The sequence below is a fragment of the Mus caroli genome, chromosome 2, assembly GCF_900094665.2.
Source record: "Mus caroli chromosome 2, CAROLI_EIJ_v1.1, whole genome shotgun sequence".
NCBI lineage: Eukaryota > Metazoa > Chordata > Mammalia > Rodentia > Muridae > Mus > Mus caroli.
The window spans coordinates 32,895,514-32,911,748 of record NC_034571.1 but is presented as its reverse complement, the minus strand read 5'-3'; the positions used below and the strand labels follow the sequence as shown (position 1 = coordinate 32,911,748).

The window sequence follows — 16,235 nt, the reverse complement described above, 5'->3', positions numbered from 1 at the left end:
TTGATCCTAGAGGCACCAGGTAAGCCCCTCCTTTTTCAAGACAGTGCCCACTAATACCCATGAAATCACCGCTAAAGATAGGTAAATTGTACCCCATACCCTATGCTCCATCTTCCGCCCTACAACTCTGCCTGCTTTACTCAATTACTGCCAGCATGAGAAAAAAAATATTTAAGACCCTACCCCACACCATTTTCCACCATATTCTCCTAAAACACAATACTCTGGACTCCATTTTCAGCTCACACCTAGCCTGTTTCCCTGGAGGCTACTGGCATGAAGGACTCCATACCATGCTAGTACTAGGGATCCCAGAGGCAAGGGTAGCCCCCAAATCTCCAGAGGCCTCAGAGGCACAAAAAGCCCAGGGGAGATACCCTACTGGACCTGAAGACTAGATAGTCACTGGAACTTCAGGCCACTCAGGCCACTCATCAAAGGAAACAGAAACCAAAGGGGAAAATCATCCAAAAAATAGCCACCCAATAAAGATAAATTCAGAAATCACCATGTAAATGTATAACTGCAAAACTCAGATGGCTAAAGGCCAGTGTAAAAACAAATCCAACAACAGCCAGGGTAATATGACACCACCAGAGCCCTTGCTAGAGCAAGCCCTGCATATCCCAACATAGCTGAAGCACAAGAAATTGACCTTAGGTTTTACTGAATGAAGAGGCAGCTCTCTGGCATTTCTGTAGCCTTGTTGTCAGTGTAGCAGGGCCTACACACAAGCAACTGTGTCTAAGGGACCTGCATATGGCATTAATCTTGGCATCACCTACTCTTGTGTGGATGTCTTCCAGCGTGGAAATGTGGAAATAATTGCCAATGACCAGGGTAACTGCACCACAGAGAGCTATGTTGCTTTCACTGACATAGAACAAGTAATTGGGCATGTGACCAAGAATCAGGTTGCAATGAACCTCACGAACACAGTTTTTGATGTTAAATGTCTGATCAGACATAGGTTTGATGATGTTGTTGTTCAGTCTGATATGAAGCACTGGTCCTTCATGGTGCTAAATGATGCAGGCAGGCTCAAGGTCCAAGTTGAGTACAAAGGGGAGACAAAAAGTTTCTAACTAGAGGAAGTGTCCTCAATGGTTCTGACAAAGATGAAGGAAATTGCAGAAGCTTACCTTGGAAAGACTGTTACCAATGCTGTGGTCACAGTGCCAGCTTACTTCAGTGACTCTCAGAGCCAGGCAACAAAAGATGCTAGAACTATTTCTGGCCTCAATGTACTTCAAATTATCAATGAACCAACTGCTGCTGCTATTGCTTATGACTTAGATAAGAAGGTTGGAGCTGAAAGGAATGTGCTGATTTTTGACTTGGGAGGTGGCACTTTTGATGTGTCAATCCTTGTTATTGAGGATGGAATTTTTGAAGTTAAATCAATAGCTGGAGACACCCACTTGGGTGGAGAAGACTTTGACAACTGAATGTTCAACCATTTCATGGCTGAGTTTAAGGGAAAGCACTAGAAGGACATCAGTGAGAACTAGAGAGCTTTCAGGCATCTCTGCACTGCCTGTGAGTGGGCCAATTCACCCTCTCCTCCAGAACCCCAGCCAGTATTGAGATTGATTCTCTCTATGAGGGAATTGAGTTCTATACCTCCACTACCTGGGCTAAATTTGAAGAATGAATGCTGACCTGTTCTGTGGCACACTCAACCCTGTAATGAAGGTTTTTCAAGATGCCAAACTAGACAAGTCACAGATCCATGATATTGTCTTGATGTGTGGTTCTACCAGAATCTCCAAGACTCAGAAATTTCTACAAGACTTCTTCAATGGAAAAAACTGAATAAGAGCATTAACAATGATTAAGCTGTTGCCTATGGTGTAGCTGTCCAGGCAGCCATTTTATCTGGAGACAAGTCTGAGAATGTTCAGGGTTTGCTGCTCTTGGATGTCACTCCTCTTTTCCTTGGTATTGAAACGGCTGGTGGAGTCATGACTGTCCTCATCAAGCACAATACCACCACTCCCACCAAGCAGAGACAGACTTTCACCACCTACCCTGACAACCAGCCAGGTGTACTTATTCAGGTGTATGAAGGTGAAAGGACTATGACTAAGGACAGCAACCTGCTTGGAAAGTTTGAGCTCACAGCCATACCTCCAGCACCCTGTGTGGTTTCTCAGATTAAGGTTACTTTTGACATCTATGCCAATGGCATCCTCAATTTTCTGCTGTAAATAAGAGCACAATAAAGAGAACAAGATCATCATCACCAATGACAAGGGTGCTTGTTTAAGGAGAATATTGAGTGCACAAAGTACACTGAGAAGTACAAAGCTGAGGATGGGAAGCAGAGAGATAAGGTCTCTTCCACAAACTGATGGGAGTTTTATGCTTTCAACATGAAAGCAACATTTGAAGATGAGAAATTTCAAGTCAATATTAATGATGAGGACAAACAGAAGATTCTATTTTTTATTAGCTATTTTCTTTATTTACATTTCAAATGTTATCCCCTTTCCTAGTTTCCCCTCTGAAAACCTCATATCCCTTCCCCCTTGCCCCGAACCCACCCACTCCCTCTTTCTGGCCCTGGAAGCCCCCTATACTGGGGCATATAACCTTCACAGGACCGAGGGATTCTCCTCCCATTGATGACTGACTATGCCATCCTCTGCTACATATGCAGCTAGAGCCATGAGTCACAACATGTGTTTTCTTTGGTTCCAATAGAAGATTCTTAACAAGTGCAATGAAATCATCAGCTGGCTGGTTAAGAACCAGACTGCAGAGAAGGAAGAATTTGAGCATCAGCAGAAAGAACTGGAGAAAGTCTGCAATGCTATCAGTACCAAGCTGTACCAGAGTGTTGATGGTGTGCCCGGAGGAATCCCTGGTGGCTTCCCTGGTGGAAGATCTTCCCCATCTGGTGGTGCTTCTTCAGGCCCCACCATTGAAGAGGTGGATTAAGTCAGTCCAAGAAGAGGATGGAGCATTGTTTCACAAGGAACCAAAATAGGTAACATGGAATAGTTTCAACAGATACAAGAGAATTGAAATAACCATGTGCATGTTAGACCACTATGGATTAAAGCTGGACTTCAACAACAGAAACAAAAGAAAGCCTACAAACTCATATAAATTAAACAACTGTCTACTTAATGACCATTGGGTCAGTGAAGAAATAAAGAATGAAATTAAAGACTTTGTAGAATTCCATGAGAATGAAGGCAGAACATACCCAAATACAATGAAAGCAGTGCTAAGAGGAAAGTTTGTAGCAGTAAGTGCCTTTGTATTGAAATCAGAGAGATTTTTAAACTAACACTTAACATCTGAAAACTCTAGAACAAAAAGATGCATACACATCCAAGAGGAGTAGATAGCAGGATATAATCAAACTCAGGGTTGAAATCAATACATTAGGTACAAAGAGAACAATTCAAAAGAATCAATAAAACCAAGTTTTTTTTTTTTTTTTTGAGAAAAACAAGATAGATAAATCCTTAGCCAAAATAACTAAAAGATGGAGAAAGATAATATAAAATTAACAAAATCAGAAATTAAAAGGGAGGACATAGTAACTGAGAAAATCTAAAGAATCATTAGATCTTACTTCAAAAATCTTATGTCACTAAATTGGAAAATCTAAATGAAATCGATGCTTTTTCTTGATAAATACCACTTACCAAAGTTAAATGAAAATTGGATAAATATTTGAGTAGACCTATAACTTCTAAGGAAATAGAAGTTCTCATTAAAAGTCTACCACCTCCACAAAAGCCCAGGACCAGATGGTTTTAACTTAGAATTGTACCAGACTTTTAAAGAGGAGCTAATACTAATACATTGCAATCTATTTCACTAATGAGAAAATTTCACCAAAGAATTCCTACCGCATATATACAACTTCAGCAAAGTGGCTGAATGTAAAATTAACTCAAAGAAATCAATCAGTATCCCTCCTTTATACAATGATAAATAGGCTGAAAAGAAATAAAGAAAACAATCCCCCTCACAATCATCACAAATAATATAAAATATACTGGTTTTACTATAACCAAGCAAGTTAAAGATCCATGTGACAAGAATATCAAGATCCTGAAGAAAGAAATCAAAGACAACCTCAGAAGATGGAAAGATCTCTCACATTCATGGAAAGGTAGAATTAAGAGAGTGAAAAGGCAATCTACAGAGTCAAAGCAATTACCATCAATATTCCAACACAATTTTTACAGATATTGAAACCACAATTCTCAATTTAATATGGTAAAACAAAATATCTAGCATAGTCAAAACAATTTTTGAACAATAAAAGAGCTTCTGAAAGAATCACTTTCCCTGATCCCAATCTGAACAACAGAACAACAGTGATTAAAACTGCATGGCATTGGTACAGAAACAGATAAATAGATCAATAGAATAGAACTGAAGTCCCAAAAATAAGCCCACATACCTATGGATATTTGTTTTTGACAAAGTAGACAAAACTATACAGTGGAAAAGAGAATTTTTAACAAGTGATGATGGTCTGACAGTCCTTATGTAGGCAAGTTGTTCCATATGTATCACCATGCACAAAGCTCAAGTCAAAGTGGATCAAGAACTGCAACCTAATATACTGATTCCAATAGAAGTGAAAGTGGGAAATATCCCAGAGTGTATTGACACCAGAGAAAATTTTCTGAGCAGAACACAAATAGCTCAGACTGTAAGATCTATAGTTGGTAGTGGGACCTCTTTACATTGAAAAGCTTCCGTAAGGCAAAGGACACTGTCAATAGGACAAAATGGCAGCCTACATATTGGGAAAAGATCTTCACTAACCCTACATCTGATAGATGGTATATATCTAGCAAATGCTGGTGGGAAAGGGAAAACTCTTCCATTAGTGGGTTTTCAAACTTGTACAACCATTTTGGAAATCAATCTGGTGTTTTCTCAGAAAACTGGAAATAGTTCTACCTGAAGTTCCAGCTATACCATTTCAAAGATGCTCCACCATATCACAAAGGACAAGTGTTCCATTATATGCATCATCATCATCATCATCATCATCATCATCACCATCATAATGATTAGCCAGAAATTGGAAGCAACCTAAATATCCTTTAGCCAAAGAATGGGTACAGAAATTTTGGTTCACTTACACAACAGAATGGTATTCAGGTATAAAAAACAAACAAACAAACAAACAAACAAACAAACAAACAAACAAAAAACCAAGTATATCATGAATTTTGTGTGCAAATGGATGGAACTAGGAAATATAATCCTGAGTTAGTTAACACAGACTCAAAGGGACATGCTTTGTATGTGCTCACCTATAAGTGAATATTAGCCAAAAAGTATAGAATGCCCATGATATAGTCCACAAACTGTAAGGAGTTAAACAAGAAGGAAGGCCTAAGTAAGGATGCTTCAATCCTACTAAGAAGTAGGAACAAAATAGCCATGGGGGGCAGAAGGAGGGTTCTGGGTGGGAGATGAGAAGGGGAGGGTAATAGGGAGCAGAATCAGGTATGGGAAGTGACAGGAGAGAGACCCAGATGGCCAGGATAATTAATGGAAAAATTAGCTACTTGGGTTGGTGAGTGAAGGAAACCTCTAGGAAGTCCTAGTGACTTGGGATGAGGAAGGATGCCATGACTTAATGTGGGTGACCTTAGGCAAAGTGTCCAACAGTGGGATATGGAACCTGAAAGACCATCTACAGGTCAGTACAGGTTCCCCAGTGGAGGGATGGGGACACCAATGTCCCTTCAAAACTTTTGACCCCAATTGCTCCTTAAAAGAAATGCAAGAACAAAGATGGAGCAGACACTGAAGGAATAGCTGACCTGCCCAACTTGGGATCTATCCCATGGGCTATCCATGACATTACTATGACTGCCGACAGGAGCCTAGTATACCTGTCCTTTGAGAGGATCTATCCATTAGCTGATTCTGACTGATGCAGATACTCACAGCCAAGCCCTGGAATGTGGTTGGGGACCACTACGGAAGAATTAGTGGAAGGCAGAACTGAAGGAACTGAAGGGGATGGCAATCACATAGGAAGATCAACAGTGCCAGCTAACCTTGACCCCTGGGAGCTCCCAGAGGCTTAGCTACCAACAAAGATCTTACATGAATTGATCTAAGACCCCCAGAACATATGTAGCAGAGGGCTGTCATGTCTGGCCTCAGTGGGAGAGGATCCACTTAATCCTGTAGAGACTTGATGCCCCAGGGTGGGGGGATACCTAGGTGTGGGGCCCCCTCTCAGAGGCAAAGGGGAGGTACGATGGGTAGAAGAATTCTGGGATGTTGGATTTGGGGGGCAGCATTTTGGATGTAAATAAATGAAAAAGAAAACAAAAGGAAATAAAAATGTATGAAGTTGGAGATCTGAAGAACATTTTGACATCAGACATGAAACTCCAGTGTTTGTAGTTTGCCCTGCTGGCTTTTGGTCTTCCTTTGGTCTAGTATTTCTTTATTGTGTTCCCTTTCCTCCTTTTTGGAATGGTAATATATATCTTGTGCCATTATATGTTGGAATTATGTGATCTGCTTTTTCCATTTTGATTTTACAGGGGTTATAGTTAAGAAAGACCCCTATAGGGGAATCTTAGAAGACACTTTGAACTTTGAACTTTAAAACAAGTTTGAGTCTGTTCTATACTATGAGGACATTGAAGTTGGACTAAACGCACTTTGAATTATGATATGGGTACAAGCCTATAGGGGGCAGGAAATGTGATGGTTTGGGTAAAAATAGCTTTCATGGGACCATAAGAAATGGCCTTATTAGGAGGTATGATCTTGGAATAGGTATGCCTTTATTGGAGGAGGGGTGTGACTAGGGGGAAGGCATTGATGTCTCAGAAGTTCAGGCCTTGTCAGTGCCTGCTGCACTGTCATTTCCTGCTGCATATGGATCCAGATGTAAACTCTCAGCTACCTCTTTAGTACCATATATGCCTTCATGTTGCCATGCTTCCATCTATGACAATAACAGACTAAACCAATTAGATTTTTTTCTTTTTTCTTTTATGGCAAGTTTTACTGGCCATAAAACCCAAACCTGACCACTCCTCTTAGTACTGGAGCTATAGTGAAGCTAGTTATTCAATCTCTGTTCGTGACTCATTGGATGGAACAACTGAAAGATAAAAATGGAACAATTCAGGCACAATAAGAATTGAAAATATTCTTAGGAGTTGATATATATATATATATATATTAGAGAGGTTTAATTTTGTGATGTCTTTAAAATTCATTATTATGAATAAGAGTTTGAAAGTCACATTGACTTGTGTCTATCAGGCAGTACATGATGTCACTAAAATTATCAAATATATGTAATACAACCTGCCATGCTATGATTTTGCTTATTACCTAGTTCATATGCTATACACAAAAGGCATTTAGGTTTAGTGATCTTATAATGTCTTGACAATTCTAATGAGAAAGGGATCCAGAATACTTTATTTATGAAGTAATTTTGTTCCTAATCCAACCATGAGAGAACTGACAGCAAAGATTGTTATATAGAGATACGATTCACGTCCTTTATTAAAAGTATACTTCAGCTCTTTGAAATAGTCTCAAATTAACTCTTTGTTCCAATGAATTTGTTTCTCATTCTTTGTCTGAGAGCCAGTCTGAAGTATGCAGTTTCCTAAAAAGCCTCCATAGTGCTCCTTTAACATCTTGGTTCCTAAGGCTGTATATTAGTGGATTTAACATAGGGGAGATGAGCGTGTAGAAGATGGCGACCTGGCGATCCTGGTCTAAGTCATAGCTGGATGATGGCTTAAGGTACATTCTAGCCAAAGTGCCAAAAAGGAGCAGCACAACCAGAATGTGGGAGCTACAGGTAGACAGAGCTTTCTTCAAGGCAGCAAAGGAGTGAATGTGGGCCATGGCAATACCTATTCGAACATAAGAACCCCAAATGAAGAAGAAGGGACTACCCACCACAGCTACACCCTCAGTGAAGATTAGCATTTCATTAAGCACTGGTCGAGTACAAGAGAGCTTCAGCAGAGGAGTGATGTCACAGAAGAAGTGAGTGACCTTGTTGCCACAGAAGGTTAAACGAGTGACCAACACACTGTATAGGAGACTGTTAAGGCTGACCACCATCCATGAGGTCAATGTTATTCGCAGACAGAGGCTATGGCTGACAATGGCAGAGTATCTTAAAGGGTCGCAGATGGCAACATAGCGGTCATATGCCATTACACCCAGCAAGTAGACTTCCATGCTGCCCACTGCCATAAAGAAAAATAATTGTGTCATGCAACGATTATAGGAAATGCTCCGATTTACAGAGAGTGTGTGCACTAGCATCTGAGGAATAGTGATGGTTGTTAAAGATATGTCAATCAAGGAAAGCTGGCTGAGAAGGAAGTACATGGGGGTCTGAAGCCTGGGGTCTGAGCAAGCAACAAGTACTAGTAGAGTATTGCCCAAAACTGCCATCAGGTACATGATAAGGATAACTCCAAAAATAACTGGTTGTATCTCTGGCCTACTGGACAATCCCAACAACACAAACTCAGTCACTTCTGTCTTGTTTTTAGTGGCCATAAATCACAGTTTAAATCACCTGCAAAGAGGAATGATCACAGTTGGAAAAGAGAACAATACCAAGGCTCAAACACATCTTATATTCTTCATCTTAAGTGAGTTAGTCATTGGAGCAGGATTCTGCCCCTAACCTTCAGCATTAAGGAACTTACTTTGTTCTTTTGTTCATAGTGTTCCATCAAGACAACCAAACTATCTAAGGTTGAGTGTTAGAAGTACCTGTAATATTTCTTTTTTTTTTAAATTAGATATTTTCTTTATTTACAGTTCAAATGCTATCCCGTTTCCTAGTTTCCTCTCTGAAAATTCCCTAAACTCTAACCTCATTAATAACTATATTTTCATGAAAACAGAATCTCCAGCATGTAGGGCTCTCAAATATTTTTATAAGTCGGGGTTTCACTATAAGTAGAGCTATAAGTAAATACTAGCATGACGACTTTCTATGCTTCTGTACAAATAAAGACATTTGTTGAACTAATATACCTTAATATGGCTAAGAAATAATTGTAGAACTGATATAACTAGAAGAATATATAATTATCCCCACTATCTTCATCTGTTAAAATTCCACTTAAATGTCATATTTGCTAGTGATTTCCCTTTTTTGCCACTCATTGTTACACATTTCCCCCTATTTGATGCAGAATAACTAAAGCTCAAGGTAAATATATCTGGGCCAGAGTCAGAATCTGTCTCTGACCTGAAAGTTAGTGACACACAGAATAAGATTTTTAAGTCCATAAGTCAGGGGTGTTTATCCCGATGCTTTAAAATGTCTTGCCTTGTAAATGTTCAGCTAGCTAGTGGATACTTACATTGCCTCAAATCACACACAGTGTCACTTTACAGGGATGCAGTTTTCTTCAGTACCTTTCACATTCCCTGGCAGGGAATTACTCGTCTGGATTTCTGTTTTTCCTCAATTGGCTCAGTTAAATGCTTTAGACCATTGGTTCTCAAATTCTGACCCTTTAATATAATTGCTCATGTTGTGTTGACCCCTCTCCCCAGACATAAAATTATTTTGGTTGGCTCATAACTGTAATTTTGTTATTGTTATGAATTGTAATGTAAATATCCGTGTCATTCAATGGTTAGAAGACTCCCGTAAAAGTGTGATTTGACATCCCCTCAAAGGGACCATGACTCCCAGGTTAAGAACCACTGCTTTATACTATCTTTAGTTAACAGTACATATGTATAAATCAGAAGCTATAAAGATTTTTTAAACCTTACATTTTCCAGTGTTTATTATTTTGTTGTCATTATTCCAGTATCTTTCTATGTCAGTGGATGTATCTCAGATAGTTGTATAATGATACAATTACTTTTTCAAGGAAGAAGAACACAGATAACAAAATGGAAGTGGAGATGATCATAGAAGAGAGGACAAGAATGGAGAAATATGAACTAATTTCCTTAATGAAGATAGGGTGAATATCTATGGTCTTTAAGACCTAGGTTATGCTAAGTTACCATATAAAATAAGGTACAATTTAACACTACTTAAAATAAGATCATACTGACAATAAGTTCAATTTCTTTCAAGCAAGCTAAACTATACCCTAAAAGCATAATGACAGTCTACTATTCATGGTCAGTAGTAGTAACATGCAGTAGTGATACTCTTATTGCCTGATGTCAAGGATTCTTCCCTGTAGTGTTCCTACTTTTTCAGTTTCAATATTGTTCTCAGATCCTGAGCTCTGTGGATGCAATCACAGGATGCTGGAGTGGGGTGGTGAGGAAGAGAAGAAGAGAGAAGAGATGAGAAAAGAAGGATGCTGAGGAGAGTTATAATGAAATCCATATAAAAAGCACTAGTCTCTTAAGTCAATTACATGAATCTTGAAGAAGAGAAAAACAATCTGTGAAAACAGACACATAGCATCTGGTTCCTTGTTCCTAGCTGGTGCTTTGAAAGTAACTCGGGCTGTGGAGGAGAAAATGATCTTGTGTTAACTTTTTATCCTTCTTTCTGCTTTGACTAGAGGACCAATGGGCATATTGCATCTCTTTACTGCATTGCTACTATATAAATAAGGATCTCTTGGCTTTTTTATTAATCTGAATTTGATTTATAGTCTACTTACCCTTTTTTGTTAGTGAATCACAAAAGCTGATTCTGATATGCATAACCAAATTCTTTCGTTTTCTTCTTCTTCCTTTTTTCTTTTTTACTGTCCTAAAAAGTAGATCTTCCAAATACTCAGAAGATGAGTTATAGCCTCTCAAATCTCTGGGATCAAAGAGCCATGGAATGTGTCTATGCATCCTCCTTTACTTTTATTTATTCCATGACTGTATACCAAAGATCACCATTTACTGCAGATCAGCATGTACTGCAGATCAACATTCATTTTCACTCAAATACTGTATTTTTTTTCTAGTTAACATATCTTCTCTTGATTCTAGATCCTTTGTTTTATTTTTTTTTTGTCTTCTTGGTATAGATGTTATTTTTTATATAAAATGAATATAATTTATTTTTTCTTGTCTTCTTGGTATAGATGTTATTTTTTATATAAAATGAATATAATTTTTTCTTGTCTTCTCTGTATTTACTTTACAAAAGATATAGCATTAAATTCATATTTATCTATGCCTAACATCACACGCTGAGTAGAAATCTAGACAATACAGTGTTTCCTTTTGCCCATTAAATACTCTCTTAAAAAACAATTTACATAAAAACCTTTCCATAGGCAGCTCAATGCATGGAAGCAGGCTCATGTGGCACATACTCACTATGGGACTCTATTAACCCCAAGAGGCCCCAATTATGGTCAGGTGAAATATTAAAGTGATTCCCTTCACCAGAGTTGCTGTAAATGGGAATCTGTAAAGGCGGACTATTTCTCCAGCCTGCCACACCCTGCCCACACCTGTGAGTGGCCTTTGATTTTTTCCTCTAATAAAACCCACCTGCACACATACAAACAGTTCTAACTTCATCAGAAAAGTGATGCAATCAGACATCATGTCTCTTACTAACTCAATAAAATAAAAGGCACTGTAAGTCATCTTCTAAAAATTAAATGTTCATTTAATCAAGTGTCCTCCTCATAGGAAGTTCTGATAGCTATGTACATAAAATCAGCATTAATTAGACTCAATGGGCTCTATTAAAAAAACAACAAGAAAAAAGCATGCATGTGTTGGAGAAGCATAAAGGATGTGACTATAATAGGATACACTGGAGTCTTGTATGAACTTTTTTGAAAAAAAATTTATTAGCTATTTTCTTTATTTACATTTCAAATGTTATCCCCTTTCCTAGATTCCCCTCTGAAAATCCCCTATCCCCTCCCCCTTTCTGCTCCCCAACTCACCCAGTCCTGCTTCCTGGCCCGGGCATTCCCCTAGACTGGGGCATAGAACCTTCACAGGATCAAGGCTGTCTCCTTCCATTGACTGGGACAATCACTCTGGAAATCAGTTTGATGGTTCCTCAGAAAATTGGACATAGGATATCCAGCAATATCTCTCCTTGGCATATACCCAGAAGATGTTTTAACTGATAATAAGGACACATGCTCCACTATCCTCATAGCAGCCTTATTTATAATAGCCAGAAGATGGAAAGAACCCAGATGTCCCTCAACAGATGAATGGATATAGAAAATGTGGTACATTTACACAATGGTGTACTACTCAGCTATTAAAAACAATTAATTCATGAAATTTTTAGGCAAATGGATACATCTGGAGGATATCATCCTGAGTGAGGTAACCCAATCACAAAAGAACTCAAATGATATGCACTCACTGATCAATGGGTATTAGCCCATAAACTTAGAATACCCAAGATACAATTTGCAAAACACATGAAACTCAAGAAAAAAGAAGACCAAAGTGTAAATACTTAGTCCCTCCTTAGAATGGGGAACAAAATACACATGGAAGGAGTTGCAGAGACAATGTTTTGAGCTGAGATGGAAGCAAGGACCATGCAGAGACTGCCCCACCTGGGGATCCATCCCATAATCAGCCACCAAATGCAAACTCTATTGCATATGCCAACAAGAGTTTACTGACATGACCCTGATATAGCTGTCTCGTTGTGAGACTATGCCAGTGCCTGGCAAATACAGAAGTGAATGCTCCTAATCATCTATTGAATGGGACACAGGTCCCTCCATGGCTGAGCTATAGAAAGAACCGAAGGAGCTGAAGGGGTCTGTAACCCTATAGAAGGAACAGCAATATGAACTAACCAGTACCCCCGGAGCTTGTGTCTCTAGCTGCATATGTAGCAGAAGATGGCCTAAATGGCCATCATTGGGAGGAGCGCCCTTGATTTTGCAAATATTATATATTCTCCAGTACAGGGGAATGCCAGGGTCAGGAAGCAGGAGTGGGTGGGTTGGAGAGCAAGGTGCAGGGGAAGGTAGAGGGTAGAGGACTTTTGGGATAGCATTTGAATTGTAAATGAAGAAAATATCTAATAAAATAATTGTTTAAATAAAAAAAATCTGACTATGAAAAAGACTCATTTCATTATTGCATTTATTTTCTTCTAATTTGAAAACATTTCAAAACAACAGAAAGGAGAAAGTTTAAGTTAGAAATATTACAATATTAATGATGATTTGACAATTAAATTACATTTTTTTAAAAGGCTTATTGATATAGAATCTTTATATAGTATCCCGGGACTCAGAGAAGATCATTGCACAGCCATCATCACGGAAGTTTCAGGTAGAATATGTTAATAAGCAAAGATATCCAGAGCTAGACCATGTACAGACAGTGAGAGACTTAATGTGAGAGCCTTTATCTACACAGAAGAGGAGGTGGACAGATTGTAAGAGCCAAAGGTGGTAGATGAATCTAAGCAAACATTATCTTCAAGACAAAACAGAACACATTTGAACTCAGAGCCTATTACAACATATACAAGACCTACACAGTTAAAATCAGACAAAATCTCAGCAGTAAGAAGGGTAGTAGACATAAAGTCCCACTGCTATCTGAGAAGTTATTTGCGATTGATATCTGCTAGGAAAGGGAAATATCTTTCTTCAACAGAACGTGATTGGACATATCATCCACACCCCAGAGCAGGTCACAAGCCTGGAACAGACTCCATGATTTTGCTTTGTTTTGTGTTAGTATTTCTTTATCTTGTTGATTTTCTTTTATTCTTTTACTTTGTTTTTATTGTCAAGTTTTGTTTTTTTTTTCTTTTTGTTGTTGTTTTTCTTTTTTCTGAGGGAGAGAAAAAGAAAATATGAAAGAGAAAGTATGGAAGTGAGTAAGATTGGATCTAGGAGGAGATGGTGAAGATATATAATAAAAAGCAAACAAAAAAGGAATTAAATTTTATACCATTTAGATATAGATATAGATATAGAAGTCAATATCTTAGTATATTCACATTTTCACATAATCACCACAATCTATGTTAGGACATTACTAGATTTTAAAAAATAAATCTGTGCACTTTCATTATTACTTCTCTTTTTATCTCCTTGCTGTAAGAAATCAATGGCCTATTTGTTCTCGACTTTTCATATTAAAGGAGTAATACTACGTGTTATTTTTTTAAAGACTGGCTTCTTTTGTTTTGCATTATGATTTCCTTTTTTGGGGGACCTTTATGTTATTAAAAAGCAGAGCAAACATTCTTCAATAGATACAATTTTACCATATTACTTATTTTTTTAAAAAAGCAAAATAATATTTTTAGCAACAAAATGGTTGAAATAATTCATACTGTGTAGAAACACTCTGTAGTTCAACCTTGGTAATCCCTTAGCTAGATTTAGAATAAACCAGGAGATAAACTGGTGTTCATAATGATCTATAAAAGATTTTTTAAAAATTATTTTATCATTAATTTTAATTATTTAAAAAATTAAAATTTAAATATACTGTGAACATATTTGACCCTCCCCCAATTCCTTCCAGATCCTCTTCCCACTTTTACCCACCCAATTTGTTGTTTTAAAAACAATAAAAACTCCCCCAAACTGCAACAAAAGCCTCAAAAGAGGCTTCCTGTTTCCATCTGTGCCCCTGAGATAACCCTGTGCCACAGCTTTCCATACCCAAATCTAGCCCAGAGAGAGCCAATCTCACAGGAGTGTTGACATATACAAAGGTCACATTTCCTTTCTGGTCCCATCTATTTGGGTTTCTGTAGGCTTCTTGTATATTTATAGGAATCTCTTTCTTTAGGTTAGGGAAGTTTTCTTCTATAATTTTGTTGAAGATGTTTAGTGGCCCTTTGAGTTGGGAATCTTCACTCTCTTCTATACCTATTACCCTTAGGTTTGGTCTTCTCACTGTGTCCTGGATTCTCTGGACACTATTGTTCCAATAGCTGGACCAAGAGAGACTCAGCAGGAGCCCACAGGGCACAGGAACCAAGGAGCATCCAGGGACAGGATCCTTTTGGTTTCCATCTGTGCCTCATAGATAACCCTGTGTCAAAGCTCTTCACACCCAAACCTTGCCCAGAGAGAGCTGGTCTCCCAGGAGTGCTGACACACTTAAGATCACAGGCTCATAGGCTCACAGGAGGGACAAGCTCCAGTTAGAGTTAGCAAGATTAACTAATACCAGAGATAACCAGATGGTAAGAGGCAAGCACAAGAACCTAAGCAACAGAAACCAAGTCTATGTGACATCATCAGAACTTAGTTCTTCCACCACAGCAAGTTCTGGCTACCCCAACACAGTGAAAAAGTAAGACTCTGATTTAAAAATCACATGTCATGTTGATGATAGAAGACCTTAAGAAGGACATAAATAACTCCCTTAAAGAAATATAAGAGAACAGAGGTCAACAGGTAGAAGCCCTTAACGAGGAAACACAAAAATCCCTTAAAAATAAGAGAAAAACACAACCAAAGAAATGAAGGAATTGAACAAAACTTTCCAGGATCTAAAAATGGATGTAGAAACAATAAAGAAATCACAAAAGGAGATAACTTTGGAGATAAAAAGTTAGAAAGAGACCAGGAGTCATAAATGCAAGCATCACCAAAAGAATACATGAGATATATGAAAGAATCTCAGGTTCAAAGATACCATAGAAAATGCAAAGTGGAAAAAGTTCCTACTCAAAAACATCCAGGGAATCCAGGACACAATGAGAAGCCCAAACCTAAGGGTGATAGGCATAGAGAAGAGTGAAGATTCCCAACTCAAAGGGCCAGTAAACATCTTCAACAAAATTATAGAAGAAAACTTCCCTAACCTAAAGAAAGAGATGCTTATAAACATACAAGAAGCCTACAGAAACCCAAATAGATGGGACCAGAAAGGAAATTCTTCTTGTCACATAATAATCAGAACACCAAAATGCATAAAACAAAGAAAGAATATTAAAATCAGTAAGGGAAAAATTCAAGTAACATATAAAGGCAGACCTATCAGAATTACACCAGATTTCTCAACAGAGACTCTAAAAGCTAGAAGATCCTGGGCAGAGGTCATACAGACACTAAGAGAACACAAATGCCAGTCCAGGCTAATATACCCAGCAAAACTCTCAATTACCATAGATGGAGAAACCAAAAATTTCCATGATAAAACCAAATTCACACAATATCTTTCCACAAATCCAGCCCTTCAAAAGATAATAAAGGGAAAACACCAACACAAAGATGGAAATTACACCCTAGAAAAAGCAAGAAAGTAATCCTTTAGCAAAACTAAAAGAAGACAGC

The 16,235-nt window shown here is 38.2% G+C and overlaps 1 protein-coding gene and 1 pseudogene across 1 annotated transcript; one reads left to right on the top strand and one right to left on the bottom strand.

The window, feature by feature from the left end:
- The first annotated feature begins 905 nt into the window (after positions 1-905).
- On the top strand, positions 906-2,954 carry LOC110289437 (annotated as a pseudogene).
- Positions 2,955-7,599: 4,645 nt separating this feature from the next.
- On the bottom strand, positions 7,600-8,553 carry LOC110289441 (olfactory receptor 1361-like). Its single transcript, XM_021155644.1, has one exon. It carries the CDS (start codon positions 8,551-8,553, stop codon positions 7,600-7,602), a length of 954 nt encoding a protein of 317 aa, XP_021011303.1.
- Positions 8,554-16,235: the final 7,682 nt, after the last annotated feature.